Raw genomic sequence first — 19481 nt, forward strand, 5'->3', positions numbered from 1 at the left:
ATCCGAACTATGTCATAGCTTATCCGATCACTGAAAATCATATCATCTCAGTAATCAGGATCGGATGATCCGATCCGCGATCGGACAGTCCAAACCCTCGCCTATAAATAGGGCTCGGACTCTCCGATTTTTCCACACCAAATCTTCTTCCTCTCTTACTTTTCACTCAAAAATTAAAGCCTTAAAATTCCTGTCAAACGTCGTAGCGATCAAGAGAGCTCTAGCCGCCCTATTACCGTCCATGATCCCAACCTTCCCTCCGTTTCTAGCCCTATCCCCGACGACTACCCCAACCGACCTATCCTACCTGCTCGTATTTTTTATGTCGACTATTTAGCCACTTCCTATCTCCTACTGCTGACGCTTATCACTGCTCACCATTGGAAATCCTTTTCCCAGCCTTCTATTCCTGATTTTATTTTTCCCGCTCTTATTTACGAGTTCTACGCCAATCTTGAACTCGAACTGGGTAGTGATCCTCACATTATCACATTCGTTCAGGGTCGGTATATTCCCTTTTATTCTACCGATCTTGCTCAATTGTTTGACCTTTCTAGGGACGGACCAAGTCGTTTCTTTTCTCAGGGATGGCCTCAAGATGATCCTACTTTTGATCGTGACGAGGTCTTATACACTACTCTCGGTCGTCCGGCCACTACCGCAGACGATCGTCTTGTTCTTAAATTCCGCCCCGATTATCAATTAATTCAAAAACTTATCACTACCTCTATCGTTCCTCGCAGTGGAGACACCTCCACTTGCAAATATCTCGATTTGTACGTTTTATTCCATATTGTCTCCTCCTGTCCTTTTAACCTTCCTCGCTTCATTATGCGGGTTATGCATAATGTAGCTAAATCCTTGAGACGAGTAACTCTTCCTTTTGCTCGCTTCATTAACCATATTTTAGCATGTTTTGATATTTCTTTTGATGACTTGGTTCCTTTATCCATCTCCGACACCCATACTTTCAACCACTCTACTATCACCAAAATGGATTTATCTTGGAATCCTGTCTTTTCCCATTGGGTTGCCGACCCAACTCGTATTTTTACCAAATTTTGTCCGGATAAAGAATTTTTCATTCCTTATTCTGATCTTACTCCATCCATTCAGGCGAGGGGATTTCCCAATGGTCCGCCTACTGAAGAAGTTCCTTATTCTACTGGTTTTCAGTCTTTTGCGGCTGACATTGGCGAACTTCCTTTAGAGACTCCTGAGGTTCCTCCTACCCCAATCAACCAATTTCCATCTAATCGTCTTTTTGAGACCCTTCATCGCATTTAGGGGAATCTAGCCAGTCACTTCGCATCTTATATAGCCTCTATGGATGCAATTACTATGCGAGTTGCCTCTTTGGAGACTAGATTCGATGACTTCATTGCTTTCTATCCTTCACCGCATCACGACGATGACTCTTAGATTTTATTTTGCATTTTAAGTTGTAATTTTTATTTCATGCTTTTTATGTAAAATTCAAATTAATGTAACGAAATTATTGTGTATTTTCTCTCTTTTATTTTATTATTTTTTTATTATCGCAAAAAGGGGGAGAATTAAGTTGGTTAAATTATTAATTAATAAATTGAGGGGGAGTTAAATAAACTTTGAATGCTTAAATAATCTTCATTAAATGTTTATTATTTTTTAAATTGCTTATATTTTATTTCTCCTATTTAAACAAGTTTTGTGATCATCAAAAAGGGGGAAATTGTTACGTTTTAAACGCATACAAATCTCGTGTTATGAGATTAATATTTTTAATGCATTAACAAGTCTCAAAATATTATGTTTTGATTATTACAAAACTCGGTTAACTAATACTAATAATTTAAAGTAAAAAATTTGCAGATAATAAAAATTTCTTTTCCAAGAAAATTATTAGAAGCAAGAACCGATAAGCCAAATATTGAAGAAAAATTTGAAGTGTTCGAAACTGCCAGAGTTCGGATGGTCCGAAGTCAGGTTCGTACCATCCGATTATTTTCAAGGATTTATTAATTCTTCAGATGCACAGCTCGGAGGCCACGAAGTTGGGTTCGGACAATCCAAAAATAGTTCGGACGGTCCGAAGATGTTTCAGGAATTAAAAAATGTTCGGAGGCACGCTCGGAGGGCACGAAGATATAGTTTGGATAATCCAAAGTATGGATCGGATGGTCCGAACTGCTTTCGGCGATTGAAAGATTTTGTCGGAAGAAATTTGCCGAAATGAATTTAATGCAGTCGATCGAACGATCCAAAGACAGGTTCGGATGGTCCGAACAGTTCCTCAGCTGCAAAAATTTGAATTTGAATCAGTTACCTTTGGAGGCTCCGAAGCCAGTTCGGACGGTCCGAACTCACTAGAATCAGCAACTATAAATAGAGGCATTCCAAGGCCATTTCAAACCATCCAATTCACTTCACATCTCATTGCAAGCAATCTTCTCTCCTTCAAGTGTTCTATAAAAAATTATCCGATATATTTGTTCAAAATTGAGAGTTGTTTGTAAAAATCATTTGTGATTTGGTTGTGCTATCATTGTAAAAACTCGAGTGTGAAGCCGAGTTTGTTGCGATATTGTTGAGGCTATCCTTGGAGCCCTTAGGGGAGACGTAGACGATTTATCGTCAAACTTTCATAAACATATCCTATATTTTTACTGCTTAATTTACTTTACGCATTTATTTACCGCATTTATCTTGATTTCTTTAAGTCTTCTCCTTTAGTACTTGCATAATCAATTTAAATTGCTAAAGTTGCCAATAGAACCTAAATCCCCCCATTAGGTTCTAACACACCTGAGTACCGCATATCATCCTCAAACGGACGGATAGTCAGAGCGAACTATCCAAATACTTGAGGATATGCTTAGAGCTGTGGTGCTATATTTTAGCACTAATTGGCAAGATTTCCTACCACTTGTGGAGTTCTCGTATAATAACAGCTATCAGACGAGTATCGAGATGGCTCCATTTGAAGCATTGCATGAAAAGAAATGTCGATCTCCGCTTTATTGGGATGTCATCTCAGAGGTACCGGATATTGGGCCAGATATCATCCGAGAAATGACAGATAAAGTGAAGCTTATTTAGAAGACAATGAAAACAACTCAAGACCGACATGCTAAATATGCAAATATCAGACACAGACCTTTATGTTTTGAACCGAGAGACAAAGTATTTTTTAAGATTTCTCCTTTCAGAGGCATTGTCAGATTTGGCAAGAGAGAGAAGTTATCTCCGAGATTTATCGGTCCTTATGAGATTATTGAGAAGATAGATGATTTTGCTTATCACCTAGCTCTTCCTCCATCTTTGTCTAGTATTCATGACATATTTCATGTCTCTATGCTCCGAGAATATCAACCAAATTCATCTATTATTCTTCAACCAGATGAAGCAGAATTAGACGAGACTCTAGTTATTTTGATAAGCGGATACAAATTATTGATCAGAAAGAGAAGCAACTCAGAAACAAGACTATTCATTCGGTTAAAGTACAGTGGAGTCGAAGAAGCAACATGAGAATTCGAATCAGATATGAGACAATGCTTTTCCGAGCTATTTCACTGATGTGAGTTCTTGTTCAGTATTTCTGTTATTTCATTATCTTATATGTGTAGAGATTGCATGAATTTTGAGGACGAAATCATGTCTTAGAGGGGGGGGGGAGAGAATTGTAAGACCCGAAATTATTTAATTTTATTCCGAGAATATTTAATTTGAAAATTTTTGGAGTTTAGATTTAAATTATAATATTCTTAAATTATTTAGGATTGAAATTGAATTAAAAAGGTTGACCGAGGACTGATTTGCAAATAGTGAAGATTTTAGGGGCCAAAGTGCAAATCTTGGAAATTTAGTGGGACACTTGGCATGTATAGATACAAACGTGTATTTTAATGTCTTCATATCAGAATTTCAGCAAAGAAATCGAGAAATCAGAATTCCCAAGTCCAATTTCATTTTCAAACATTGATTGTTCAAGATTTGTCCATCCGATTTCAAATCCAAGCATAGTTCTGGAATCCTTGCGACAAGAGCTTCAAAGTGATTTAAGTATTATCTTGATCCAGCTGGTTTCAAAATTGTGTATGCTGAAGAACTCAAAATTTTCTCATGAATATGTATTCTAGAGTTGTTATGTATTGTATCTTCGAAGTCGGATCGAAGAACGGTTATCGTTTGAAAAATTGTTATGAATTTTCCAGCAAGATTTTGAACACACACACTACTGATATTGCTGTTTTACGATGATATTGAACTGATATGAGATGAGATTGAAGTAGATATGATTGATAGAATTGATAGAGTTGAGTTTCGGTTACCGATTTTGTACCGTTACGCCGCCGGTTCAAGATATGCTAGAATTTGAATCTATGTGATTGAACTGTGATATGTTTGAGTTCTTGTTGATGTTTCCTAGATAATATTCTGTGATTTCAGATTGAAAACAGGAGACTTAGAACTCAATAACCTCGACTTCAAAACCGGTAGAATAACAAAAAAGTTTGTGACTTCCAGCCTTGAGGATTGAGAAGAGATTGAGCCGATTTTGATAGCTACTGTTTTGTGCAGATTTTGCAAGATTTGAAGATGCTTGAAACCAAGAAGAATAAGGTATAAGACATCATGTGAGTAAAGGGGATTTAACACTCAAGATGACTTTCTTGAGTGCCCTTTCAAAATCACATACTATGTGCTTATATGCTTGGTATTTGCATATATGATTGCTTGCTTGAACTAGCTTGCTTATGGTTGGTTTGATTCTAATGCTGTTAGATTTTATTTCATTCATATTGAGCCAGCTTTCTCTTGAGATTTTGATGGCTGAGTTGCCAAGAAAATATAGGATGTTTGGACTTATATCGAAGAGCCTAGGTGATTGATTTATCCCTATTGTGAGAATCTCGATATAGTGGGCCAAAGTCTGGGAATAAGAACCCAACGCCACCTTGAATGGGAGTGTTGGTGGGAGACTTGTTGTGTTCTTCTTCCCCGGGATCCCAAAAGAATCGATACTGAGTTTGAAAATCGATTGTGAATTTATGCATCGCTTTAGTTTTGATATTAGAGTTGCTATTGCTTGATTAAAGTTGATATGAATTCTTGTTGTTGTTTACAACTTGTTTTGCCTTAACCAAATACATGAATATGTTGTTTTATACTGGGATTAAATTATCACCAAAGTTATCCGGCTATTGCTGTGTTTCGTATGTGTGCATGGCAATAGGTGAGGCAGGAGCGGGTCAGAGACGACCGGGATAGCTCAAGATCGAGATTAAAAGTGATGACTCGGGTTTTAGAAGATGATGTGTACTATGGTTTTTTGTCAAACATGTTAGAAGTCAAGTGGCCTTCTATATATTTTGAAGTATATCAAACCATGTAATGTTGCATGTTTTCCACTTGTTGAGTACCTTGTTTATTCTAGTTATTTCATGTATTTAGAGTACTAGATTGATGTATGAATACATGTGTTTGACTTGGTAAACTTGAGTTTGTATATGGAATGTTCAGATTTGGAACAACATATGAAGAAAACAGATTTTAGCAGGGCACGGACCCTGTACATACGTCCATTCATGGGTCTGTGTTGTCTAGAATCGAGGCAGTAACTTGATAATTTTGGGTTTTTGTGCACGGACCTTAGCACGGAGGTAGCACAGAGTCCGTTTATGGACCAGTAACTTGTTGATTTTGAGTTTTTGGTGCACGGATCTCCGCACGGACCATTGCACGGAGTCCGTGTATTTGTTTTTTTAAAAAAATTCTAAAGTCAATTATCTTAGATTATTTTTGTTTAATTATTGTTGGCCCCTAAGATTAGATTAGCAAACCAAGGTCCCCACATACAAGACTATCAGATCAACCATACTCTATCAGCCACAGTATCGTCTCTTCCAGTTGGATTTGGAACCAAACACCCACTATCAAGGCATATGTCATACTCCAATATTTACCATGCTCAACGTTCCTTTACCCATAAAATGTCTTGTATATTAAAACTAGAAACATATGAGCAGGCTTGTAAGGATCCAAAATGGATTGAAGCAATGGAGGCCAAAATTTCAGTATTAGAAGCAAACAAAACTTGGTCTCTCATGCCCCGTCCCTAAGGACATCATCCGATTGGATGCAAATGGGTGTTCAAGATTAAATATAATTCTAATGGAACCATTGAGCGATATAAATCCCGTCTTTTAAAAGGGATTCACTCAAAGAGAAGGCATTTATTATCATAAAACCTTCGCTGATGTAGCCAAACTCACCACTTTTCGGTGTCTCCTTGCTCTTGCCGCTATTAATGATTGGAAACTCCACCAAATGGATATCCCAATGCCTTCTTACATGGAGATCTTACCGAGGAAGTATACATGCGTCCTCCTCCGGGTTTCCATCAACATGAGTCGTCACTTTTATGTAGAGGTGTCAAAATGGGCTAGGCTCGTCAGGTTGGCCCGCTCCATCATACAAAAGAGGTGGGTTGGGTTGGAAATTTTCCAAACCACCTAAAGGATGGGCCGCCTCATCCCGCCCTGCCTAACGATGGGTTGCGGGTTGGCCAGCCAAAACCCGTCAAATTACACGTAGGCCCACTGGGTTGGCCTATTCCGCCACCTAAAATAGGTGGGTTGGGTTTGTGTGTTCCCAACCCACCTAAAAGGTGGCCCGGCCTGCCCCACCCTACCTAATGTTGTGACGGGTTGTGGACCGGCCCGTCCCACTAGCCCATTTTGACAAATCTACTTGTATGTCAACTTCACAAATCCTTGTATGACTTAAAACAAGTCTCACGAGAGTGGTTCCATAAGTTTCAATCTACCATCACAAACTTTGGTTTCCAACAGTTGCAGGCTGATCATTCTCTTTTTACCAAAGTGCGTGAAAACTCATTTACATCTATTTTATTATATGTAGATGATATGATTATCAGGGAATAGTCAAGAGGCCATTGACAATGTGAAAGCCTTTCTTGCATCTCGTTTCAAGCTCAAGGAACTTGTATTTCTAAAATATTTTCTTGGGATTGAAATAGCTCGTTCTAAGATGGGAATTTCGATCATTAATCAGTTCAAGTAAACCATTGATATTCTCCAAGAAGCAGGGTTTCTTGGCGCAAAACCAGCATGGTTCCCCATGGAGAAATCCTTGAAACTCACTTCTACCGAGGGTTACTTACTCAAAAACCCTACACATTATCGGCGACTCGTGGGAAAATTAATTTATTTAACAATAACAAGGCTGGAAATTTTTTTCTCGGTTAACACACTTAGCCAATTCATGCAACAACCTAGATGAACCCATCTAGATGCAGTCCATCGTTTTCTTTTATACTTGAAGAATTGATCTGGACAAGGATTATTCTTTACTTCTAAAAATGATGTGAATTTAGTTGGTTTTTGTGATGTCGATTGGGCTGGAGACGTCACTACGTGTCGATCAGTGACTGGATATTGGGTTTTTCTTGGAAAATCTCTCGTCTCTAGGAAAAGCAAGCAATGACTGCTTAAATCGATGTGATAAAAATCTACTGGCAAGCGTATCAGGTCAAGTAATAGTAAAGTGGACAAAGGTCCTGATGTCGAACCCACAGGGACTGTATATGTATGAGTACCAAAATATGATTATTCCTACTTAATCTAGACTAACCAATAAAAGTGATGAAATTTCATATTTATAACTAAAAGAAATTAAATTGAAACTAAAGTTCAATTAAAAAAGTAGCAAGAATTTTTGTTTTAAATTCAAATTTAAAAAAAGCAGATCAAGGACACACGTAGGTACTAGACAAATTATGTAACATGTGGCCGATTCAGGACTCATATTTAATCTTAAATTATGGAAATTCTCCTAACTTGTTCAAAGGTCTATTTCTAGAACAATCAAACCTATTCAAATATTGACGGATTAATTTTTCATAATTCTAATCAAATTCAAACGCATGAAGAACTGTGAGAATTCAATTTTCACCTAAACCGTACACTGAAACTGAATATTATTTCTAGTTGGTTTTACCATGTGTTGATTATTAAAGTGATCGAAATCAATCTCTCCTCTGTCGACATAGGACCAATTAACATGCAAGCAAATAGTTTATCAGGCTATTCACAAGACAAATATAAATCTAACAATCAATAAAATCAAATCAAATCTGAAAAATCCCAAATAAACATTCAAGTTTTCTGCATAAATTTTTCCGGCCCAATCACGTGGCCTTTATCGAAAAGAAGAACTACTCAAGATCTAACATGATTCACAATCAAAGTTTTTAATCCAAAACATAAACTAAAAATCAAAAGAAAAAGAAAAGAAGAACAGATTGGAAGATGAATTTTAGCCGCCTCTTGCCTCTTCAAGCGTTCTATAACCCTTATTCTGATGAAGAAAATCGGTATTTAAGGGTCCAAGGATCCCAAAAAGATAATATCCATCCCGAGCAAGAGTTTCCAAATATAAAAATTCTGTACGCGCATCTCGCTCGAGCGGGCATAACGTGCGCTCGAGCAAGCGTAGCTCTGTTCTGAAGATTTTTTTGATCCGTCTTTCTTGCTCGAGCAAGCATAATGTGCGCTCGAGCGAGAGTACTTCTGGGATTTTTTTGCTTTTCTCTCGGCCTCGCTCGAGCGAGCAGAACATGCGCTCAAGCGAGTGTAAAACTGTCCAAAACTTTATTTTTCCTTGAATTATCCTACAAAATAAACCAGGAGAAGTATTATGAAGACAATATGCATGAAATATGCTAAAACTAAATAAAACAACAACAATAACATATGAATGCATGAAAAACAATCACAAAAATATGCATATCAAACACAGTTATCAACTCCCCCATACTTAAGCCTTGCTCGCCTTCGAGCAAGACATACAAAAACAATATGCAACAACGACATAATTAAGACTGAATCATGTACAAAATAGCCTCAGATAAGATCCACTTCAACAAATAAAAACCAAAAATACTTCTGATTGTCCACAATACACTGTCAGTTTAACGTAAACGTGTCTGTGTGCCATGCTATTCTAGTTTCATGCAACTTCAAAAGAATCCGTCCTAAGAATGCTTAGCGACCTATGAAAAATCAATGCAAGTGTCACAATCAAGCACTCTTACATCCCAACAATCCCAAACAAAAACATGTACTTTCTTGAGATCAATTACACACCTCCGGATTTTGCACCCGATTTTCATAAGCTCCAATAATTACCCGCAAACTTAGCTATAAATAAGATAGGATTCGAATTTCAATCCTCTCGTCTATAGCCCAAACGGAGCTAGAATCCCATTTAGCCCGCAAATTTAGCTATGGAAGAATGATTAGAATTTCAATCATTTTCCAAGCCCAGATGGAATTGTTATTTTAAAATTTAAAATTTTTAACCTCATGGAATCCGCATACTTAGTCAAGAACAGAGGATTAGGATTTAAATCCCTTGCTCGTAACCCGGATGGAGTTAACTTATTTTTTTCAAAGAATTTTGGTAAAAATTTCTAGGTGCGCCGAATATCATACATGCAATGTCATAAAACCATCAGGAATCCAAAGACACTATCATGATCAACAAACACTTATTGTCGTGCAATGGTCAAGCAAAGATGAACTTCATCAATTACTTTACTACATTACACCAGTCTAACATTCGTGCTTAAAATGTTTTACGATTCAACCAACAGCTTCTCATGTTCAATCAAAAGCAACATTTTTACAAAAAAAATTTTTAACAACTCTCATCATCATTGGCCAACATTCATCATTCTAATTATCCACACAACACAAACACAATACATAATGATATGCATGAATATGAACTATATGCAAAGAACTAGACCATATGAATTCAACACACAATGATCAACGAAACACAACTAAACAACACCCCCCCCCCCCAATACTTATCTAAAGCATTGCCCTCAATGCTTCAGAAACAATGAACAGAATGCAAAACGAACAAATACACAATGAAAACAAAAATAACACTCCCCTGGTTATAAATTCGTCCTCTTTCTTCTCGGCAGAATCAGGTGGGACGGTAGCAGTAGGCTGGGTATATCGGCGGGCATGGCAATAGACATGGGAAAGAAGAAAGAAAAAACCAAATAAAAATAAACTAAACCAAAACTAAAATAAAGAGCAAGGGAAAAAAACACTGGGTTGCCTCCCAGTCAGCGCTAAATTTATAGTCTATAGCCCGACTATATTCTTCTATTTAGTGGCAACATTCAAGGTGGGTCCTCCACCCTCTTGGATGAAATCTGATCAATCCTACCACTGCTTGCTGCACTTCTATAGAGATTTGTCATGGGTCCGATTCTTTTGGAGAGCTGAACTTGCTGACATTCCCCAACATCGTGAATTCAATAAAATTTACAGTAGAGCAAGATTTGGAAATTTGGCTATCGCTAGCCGACTTCAGCATATTAAACATGACTTGCTCATCATTCATCCTTAAAACTAACTCCCCCTTTTCAACATCAATTAAAGCCCTACTAGTAGCAAGAAACGGACGACCTAAAATCATAGGAACCTCATAATCCTCATCCATATCAAGAACAAAAAAATAAACAGGGAAAATTAGTTTATCCACTTTAACTAATACATTCTCTACTACCCCTCTAGGATATTTGTTAGAGAGATCTGCAAGCTTAAGCGAGATGATAGTGGGTTCAATCACCCCCATGTTTAATTTCTTAGCAAGTGAATAAGGCATCAAATTGATACTTGCCCCTAAGTCAGACAATGCATTATCAATAGAAAATTGACCAATATTGCACGGTATAGAGAAACTCCCTGGATCTTGAAATTTTTGTGGAAGCCTATTTTGGATCACCGCATAGCACTCATTATTAATTGTGACATGTGCCAAATCGTTCAGCTTCTTTTTATTCTTCAGTAAGTCCTTCAAAAATCTGGCATAATTCGGCATCTGAGCTAAAGCATCTGCAAAAGGTATGTTAATATGTAGTTTCTTGAAAATTTCAAGAAACTTTTTAAACTGATGATCAAATAATAATTGCTTAGCTCGCTGGGGAAAAGGTAAAATAGACATATCAACATCAGCATTAACATGAGAATCTACTTTCTTACCTTTCTTACCTGTAGGCGATGGTGGCGATGGTGGTGAGGGGCTGCGATTGTCCTTTTTTTCCCATCTCCGTCGATCTTCTTCTTGGGTTCCTCAGATTTTGATCTAGTCACAACCATGATAGCATTCACGTCCCTAGGATTTGTTTCAGTGTTCCTTGGTAGTGAACCGGGTGCTCTAGTAGAAAGTTGGGTTGCTATTTGGGACATCTGAGTCTCCAATTTTTCAACATAGCTTCTTGATTCTGCAGTCTTGCCTCAGTTCCTGCAACATACTTCATCATGATCTCCTCAAAGCTCGGCTTCTGCACCTCTTGCTTAGGTTGGTTCTGCCATTTTTGATTGTAGGTGTTTTTGTATGAGTTGTGCGGCTGCCGTCCTTGGTTTTCTGCAAAATTAGCCGCCTACACCTCAAACAACTGTTGTTCCTCTGGCTTATGTCCTTGTATTTTATTAACTGGAGTTGTTTTCATAAGTGCCATTTGTTGTGTCAGAGCGTCGATCTTAGCATTCATGGTCATTAAAGCATCGACCTCTAGAACTCCAGCCTTCTTCTCCTTCTTCACATCCGGTCATCCTATGTTGCTTTCAGCCATGTTCCCAATGGTATCCCACGCTTCTGCTGGTGTCTTCCTAAATAGGCTTCCATTGGCAGCAACATCCAACATGGATCAAACAGACTGATCAGCCCCATTGTAAAATGTATGAGTCTGCTGGCTCTGAGTAAGATTATGTTGATGACACATCCTCAACATCTTTTTAAATCTGGTCCATTCTGCATGAAGATATTCAGCTTCCTTCTTCTTGAACGAGATGATGTCAGAAAATAATTTTGCCATCTTCGTAGGAGGGAAATACTTGTTCAAAAAAGTTTGAACGAGTTGGATCCACGTAGTGATAGAACCCGCAGGAAAATCATCCAGTCACTCCATTGCTTCGCCTTGTAGAGAGAATGGGAATAACCGCGGTCGCATTGCATCAGAGGTTACCCCCATTAACCTTGAAAGTGTCGCAGATCGACAGAAAACGCTCAAAATAAGCTTAGGGGTCTTCCACAGATCTATGTGCCCCCAAATCTTGCTTGCAACTGAATAATCTGAATAATTGAAGGCTTCAATTCAAAATTATTTGCCTCCACAGCAGGGCGAACGATGCTAGAGCCATAGCCTTCAGTAGGTGGACGAATCAAATCAAGAACAGTTCTGTTATCTGTCATATCTTCCTCTGATTCAAATTCTGTCTCAAGTTTTAGATGGATAGATCTCCTGGACTTTCGGATCCTTCTGAGCGTGCGTTCGATCCCTAAATCAAGTGGTAGTAGCTCCCTAGATCGAATGTTATGCATGCACAACAGATAGTACCTGAAAATTACCAAAAAAAGAAGAAAATTCAGAATTTAATAAAGTAAAATAAAGTCTAATCTCAAGTGAATAAAAATTCTGATATCAAAATAGTCCCCGGCAACGGCGCCAAAAACTTGACCGCTTAAATCGGTGTGATAAAAATCTGCAGGCAAGCGTACCAAGTCAAGTAATAGTAAAGTGGACAAAGGCCCAGATGTCGAACCCACATGGACTGTATATGTATGAGTACCAAAATATGATTATTCTTACTTAATCAAGACTAACCAATAAAAGTGAAGAAATTTCATATTTATAACTAAAAGAAATTAAATTGCAACTAAAGTTTAATTAAAAACGCAGCAAGAATTTATGGATTAAATTCAAATATGAAAAAATCTCTATCAAGAACACACGTAGGTACCAGACAAATTATGTAACATGTGGCCGATTCAGGACTCAGATTTAATATTAAATTACGGGAATTATCCTAACTTGTTCAAAGGTCTATTTCTAGAACAATCAAACCTATTCAAATATTGACAGATTAATTTTTCGTAATTATAATCAAATTCAAATGCATTAAGAACTGTGAGAATTCAGTTTTCACCTAAACCGCACACTGAAATCAAATACTATTTCTAGTTGGTTTTATCATGTGTTGATTATTAAAGTGATCGAAATCAATCACTCCTCTGTCGACTTAGGACCAATTAACATGCAAGCAAAAAGTTGATCAGGTTGTTCACAAGATAAATATAAATCTAACAATCAATAAAATCAAATTAAATCTGAAAAATCCCAAATAAACATCCAAGTTTTCTACATAAATTTGTTCGGCCCAATCACGTGGCCTTGATCGAAAAGAAAGAACTAAAAAGAAAGAATTACTCAAGATCTAACATGATTCACAATCAAAGTTTTTAATCCAAAACATAAACTAAAAATCAAAAAGAAAAGAAGAAGAACATATTGGAAGATGAATTGTTGTCGTCTCTTGCCTCTTCAAGCGTTTTGTAACCCTTATTCTGATGAAGAAAATCGGTATTTAAGTGTCCAAGGATCCCAAAAATATAATATCCATCCCGAGCAAGAGTTTCCAAATATAAAAATTCTGTACGCGCATCTCGCTCGAGCGGGAACAACGTGCGCTCGAGCGAGCGTAGCTCTATTCCGAAGATTTTTCTGATCTGTCTTTCTTGCTCGAGCGAGCACAATGTGCGCTCGAGCGAGAGTACTTTTGGGATTTTTTTGATTTTCTCTTGGCCTCGCTCGAGCGAGCGAGCAGAACATGTGCTCGAGCGAGTGTAAAACTGTCCAAAACTTCATTTTTCCTTGAATTATCCTACAAAATAAACCACGAGAAGTATTATGCAGACAATATGCATGAAATATGCTAAAACTAAATAAAACAACAATAATAACATATGAATGCATGAAAAACAATCACAAAAAAATGCATATCAAACACAGTTATCAAGCAAACAACCGTATCTAGATCTTCAGCCGCGGCGGAGTATAGATCTATGGCATCAGTTGCTTGTGAGATAACTTGGCTAAAGCATCTATTACGAGATTTGAATGTTATTCATCATCAACATGTACTGTTATACTATGACAATCAGGCAGCCATGTACATTGCTGCTAATCCAGTTTTTCATGAAAGAACAAATCATATCGAGATTGATTGTCATTTCATCCATGAATGCATTGCCAAAGGGGATATCAAAACGGCCTGCGTATCAAGTGAAAATCAAGTTGTGGATATATTTACCAAGGCATTGAGACAAGTGTCATTTCATACACTTGTTCCCAAGATGGAAATTCTTGACATTCACGCTCCAACTTGAGGGGAGTATTAAAGGAATCTTTGGACACAATACTATGCCGAATTCCAATCTTTGTATCTATGTAAATAAATCACATTGTAAATCAATTAGGATTGTTTTCTTCTTAGGCAGAATCAATTACAATCAATAGGTTGATTCTTTTGTAGTGGTTATATACACATATATATATATATAGAGTTATTTGCAACAACCACCCCTGTAAAATATTGAAAATGCACATTTCTTCCCTGTGAAATTTTAATAGGCATCTTCAACCCTAACCTTTTAAAAAATTAGCACACTCGCCCCTTCAGATGAGTGCTTGTTGCGCACGCGCCCCTCATGCGACTGGGCAAAGATTTTAATATATTTTTTGCACTAAATACCCCTGTGAAATATTAAAAATGCATATTTGACCTCGGTAAAAATAATTTTTAAATCTATTCAACCCATAATACATAATATTTATTAAAATCTAATTATAAATATTTAGCAAAAATTTTTTGTTTAATTAATGTATTTTTTATTTTAAATTTATTATAATTATATAATTGTTTGCTAAAAAATATTATTGTTTTATCTTGTTATCATTATTTTATTAAACTTTTTTCTTGTTTCCAACTTATCCATTAAAAATGCATTCATAAACAAGATTTAAATACCTAAAAGTACCAAAATATTAAATCAAAATGATAAGTGAATGATAAGTACCAAACATTTTTTATTTAATTTATTTTTATTTTTAATTTGTGATTTTAAATTTTAAATTAATTTATTTTTAAATAAAATTATTATTTTATCTCGTTATCATTATTTTATCAAATCACTTCTTGTTTTCAACTTCTTCATTAAACATGATTCATAAATAAAGATTTAAATATCTAAAAATACCAAAATATTGAACCAAATGATAAGTTTATGAATGTTACTTTTTCGATTTAGAATTATATTAGCATGTTATTTTTTATTATTTATTACAAATTGTGCAATGCATATTCTCGAAAAATTTAAATTTTGGTTCAATAATATATAGTCCTAAATCGAAAAAATAATATGTTTGAACTTATCAGTATAGTTCAATATTTTGATACTTGAAATTATTTAAATATTTGTTTATGAATGCATGTTTAATGGAAAAGTTGGAAATATAAAGTGAATTTAATAAAATAATGATAACAGGATAAAGTAATAATATTTTTTAGAAAATAATTAATTAATGATAATACATTTAAAATAAAAAATAATAAAACAAAAAATATTTTCTAAATATTTATAATTGTAGTTTATTAAAAATTATGTATTATGGGTTGAATAGATTTAAAAATTATTTTCACAGGGGTCAAATATGTATTTTTAATATTTCGCAGGGGTATTTGGTGCAAAAAAATATCAAAATCTTTGTCCAGTTGCATGAAGGGTGCGTGCGCAACAATCACTCACCTGAAGGGGCGAGTGTGCTAATTTTTTAAAAAGTTATAGGGTTGAAGATGCCTATTAAAATTTCACAGGGGAGAAGTATGCATTTTCAATATTTTACAGGGATGGTTGGTGCAAATAACTCTATATATATATATATGCTTGTACATCTTTAATATCATATATGCAATAATTTTTCTCTATCACTTCATATTTCACAAATTCTTACAAATTATTTCAGTGATCCAACATGAAATTGTAGTGATATTTTATCCCGATAAGAAAAAAAATCCTTACATTTTCTCTACTTGTTTCCCAGAAATGTGAAGGAAGAGAGGCAAAACCAACGTTCTTTAGAAAATTATTTATTGCCCATGAAATGTTGAATCAAGGACATTCAAATAACATATGAATATCATGATCAATCAACATAACAAAATACAAAAAGAGAGTGATTGGTAATTATATATAGAGTGTGGATCTTGTTTCGGAACGAGGGAGAAACCTAGGTCGGCCAAACAATGCAACTGAAACGGGTCAGATCTGTCTCGCATGGTCTTGGGGTGTCATTTCGGGTGAGTCGGTTGGGTTCGGGTCGGGTTGACGAAAATATTATTTAAAATATTTTCAACCCGAACTCAAATCAACCCGAAAATGACCAACCCGAATCCAAACCCGGCCAACACGATCAATCCGAACTAACCCGATTTTTTTAGCAAAATAATTAAATAAAAATTCAAAACACACAATAATAATAGTAATATATATTTAATTTAAACACATAATAACAAAATCTAAGCTTATATATATTTTTTAAATTTGAAACTCTAGTTGTAGAATCCCGGTTCAGTCCTACATGTTTCACCATTCTCCCGATTGAGTCCTAAATGTATGAAATTTCTCTCGGTTCAGTCTTAAATATTTCAATGTTCCCGGTTTCGTCCAAAATATTTCCAAAAAATGGCCGGTTTAGTCCTTCCGTCACTTTGTTCATTAAAATTAACTATAACAAGTAATCAAAAGCCGAAAAAATGACCAGTTTAGTCTTTCCATCACTTTGTTCGTTAAAACTAATAACAGTAAGCTAATAAAAAGCCCAAAACCCAAATCACAAAGCTCCAATTGCATTCTCCAATATTTTCTCTTTCTTTCTTGACACACCATATTTTCATCACGAGTGAATTCTCAGTTCAGTCCTATATATTTAAACTTTTTTTCCGATTTGGTCCCAAATATTTTGATGTTCCTTGTTTAGTCCTAAACGTTTCAAAAATTATCCCGAGTTACTCCTTCTGTCATGTTAATGGTTAAAATTAACGAAAAAAAGACTCAATTCAGTCCTAGATGATTGAATTATTTCTCAGTTTAGTCACAAATGTTTCAGGCTTCCCGATTTAGTCCTAATTGTTTGTAAATTTTGACCGAGTTGGCCTCAAAATGACTCAATTAAAAATAGATAGATTTATCAACATCAATGGTTACAAACTTTTATTTAATTTATTACTCAATTTATTCCATAAAAATCAAAAATATAAAAAAAAATCCCTAATTGAAATTTTTGAACCTTAATTCTAAAAAATTTCAGTGGCAAGATAAGGAGAAAAACATAATCGAAGAACAAGAATACGAAATTCAACCAAATAACAACACATCTAGAAAAAATGATTTTTCATTTTAATTTTTTGAAAAACCCTAAATTTAAAGTTTTACAGTAATGTCGGAATCCGAGAACAAGAAAATGTGGTCAGGATGCGAAAGATCATAAAGTCGGAGTTACCTGAGAGAGATAAATTGTGTGCAACAACGTCAATTTCATTATCAATGTTGAACAGAATTTATGAGTGTGATAGCAACGAGAAAGAAAAAAGTTTGTCCATACTCGAATTGGATTGTAAATTAGTGCATCTGATATGAATTTTGAGGATTTTAGTGGTATGATTGTCACATGTAATGTTAAAGTTAATTTTAACTGTTAAATTGACAAAATGGACAACTCGATCAACATTTGTAAATGTCAGGACTAAAACGGAAATGCAAAAATATTTGTGACTAAACTAGGAAAGGAGCCAAATATTTGGGACTGAACTGGATTATTTCCCATCACATTTCATTTCTACCATTATGTTTAACGGTTAATTTTACGGAATGAGCAATTCGGTCAAAATTTGTAAACGTTTAGGACTACATTAAGAACGTCAAAATATTTGGGACCAAACCGAGAAATATACCAAATATTTAGGACTAAACCGGGTTTTTTTTTTCCCTTCCATCACCAAAGAGAATAATTCTACTTTATAAAACGAATCAGGTGGTGCTACTGCTTCTTTCACAAAAACAGGTTTGCAGACTTCCTCTCTCACTTTTTTTAAATCTTTGGATTGAGTCTACGAAGACGATTTTCTTTTGCAATTTGAGAAAATTTTCATGCATAAAATTTTTTTAAAAAAATCAATTTTTCTGTATTTTAGATCCGCAATAAAGTTATTGTTTGTATTGTAGGTTTTGATATATGATTTTCAACTAAAAGATCTTGAAAAGAATTAGTGGCCGTTGAAACATTTTTCAGTAGTAAATTCCCTAATGAATCAATAATCTGATCAAATTTTATCTACAAGAAATCCGGAAATATATACCTGCCAAATAATATCGTTGATTTCATTTCAAGTGGGAAAGAGGAAATCGAAATAAGAAAGAATTATGTGAGTAAGAAAGATGAAATCCATCAATATTTCAGAGTGTTACACAAACTAGCGGCTTTAAGATTTGGGTTGTAAAGAGGATGTACTATTAGTTTTAATGAGCGAAGAGATGGAAGGACCAAATCGGGTATATTTTGAAAATATTTGGGATGAAATCGAGAATGTTGGAACATTTAGGATTGAACCGAGAGAAATGTCAAATATTTAGGACTAAACCGAGATTTTCCCATAAAATATAAATATAGTCACTAGAAAAAATAAAAAATTATTTTAAAAAATCAAAATTGTTCAAAATAAACACTCAATGACGAAAATCTATTATATCAATGTACAATAAATTTTATTCAAACATATAAAATATAACTATATGTGTCAAAACGAACTAGTGGGGTGGGCCGGCCCACAACCCGTCGCAACCCACCATTAGGTGAGGCGGTGCGGGTCGGCCCACCTTTTAGACGGGTTAGAAAAACACCAACTCAACCCACTTATTTTAGGTGGCAGGACGAGCCAACCCAGCGGACCTACGTGTAATTTGGCTGGCCAACCCACAACCCACCATTAGACGGGACGGGCCAACCCGACAGCCTAGCCCATTTTGACACATCTACATACAACATATAAAAATGTAAAAAATCTTTCTTAATTTTTTTTATAAAAATAATAATAATAAAATTTTTGAGTTATCGGGTTGACCCGAACCCGATTAAATTTTTCGAGTTAGCTTTCGAGTCAAACCTTACCCAAAAACCACCAAGCATAACCCGATATTTTTTTTTGTCAATTGGCGTCGGATGATGTTCATTTTTGATATCTCTATCGCATATGAGGCAAAAAAAAAAATTGAATGGGGTGAGAGAGGCTCGAACTCTCGACCTCAGGATAACTCAGAAGCTATGAGACCTACGCGCTAGCCAACTGCGCCACCACCCCTTGCTGAAATATTTTGTACTCTTTTTTAATAAGCATGATATTCACCATCTCAAATCATTACCACCACCTCTTGGCACGCAATTTATAAATTCATACATATTAACATATTTTTTGGTTTTAAAAATCTAGGGATCATAATATAATAATAATTTTTTAAAAAAAATTGGTTTTTTTTAGTAATTTTTATTCTACGAG

General features: G+C 35.4%; 1 protein-coding gene and 1 non-coding gene across 2 annotated transcripts; both read right to left on the minus strand.

Moving 5' to 3' along the window:
- Positions 1-10284: 10284 nt before the first annotated feature.
- LOC140873956 (uncharacterized) lies at positions 10285-11137 on the minus strand. Its single transcript, XM_073277238.1, has 2 exons — positions 11082-11137; positions 10285-10894 (listed from the first exon to the last, which is right to left on the minus strand). The coding sequence occupies exons 1-2, from the start codon at positions 11135-11137 to the stop codon at positions 10285-10287; spliced, it is 666 nt and encodes a 221-aa protein (XP_073133339.1).
- Positions 11138-19201: 8064 nt separating this feature from the next.
- TRNAM-CAU (transfer RNA methionine (anticodon CAU)) lies at positions 19202-19286 on the minus strand. Its single transcript is given in 2 exon segments — positions 19202-19237; positions 19249-19286. It is a non-coding gene; the product is annotated as a tRNA-Met (tRNA).
- Positions 19287-19481: the final 195 nt, after the last annotated feature.

Source organism: Henckelia pumila, chromosome 1 (assembly GCF_033568475.1).
Source record: "Henckelia pumila isolate YLH828 chromosome 1, ASM3356847v2, whole genome shotgun sequence".
NCBI classification, from domain to species: Eukaryota; Viridiplantae; Streptophyta; class Magnoliopsida; order Lamiales; family Gesneriaceae; genus Henckelia; species Henckelia pumila.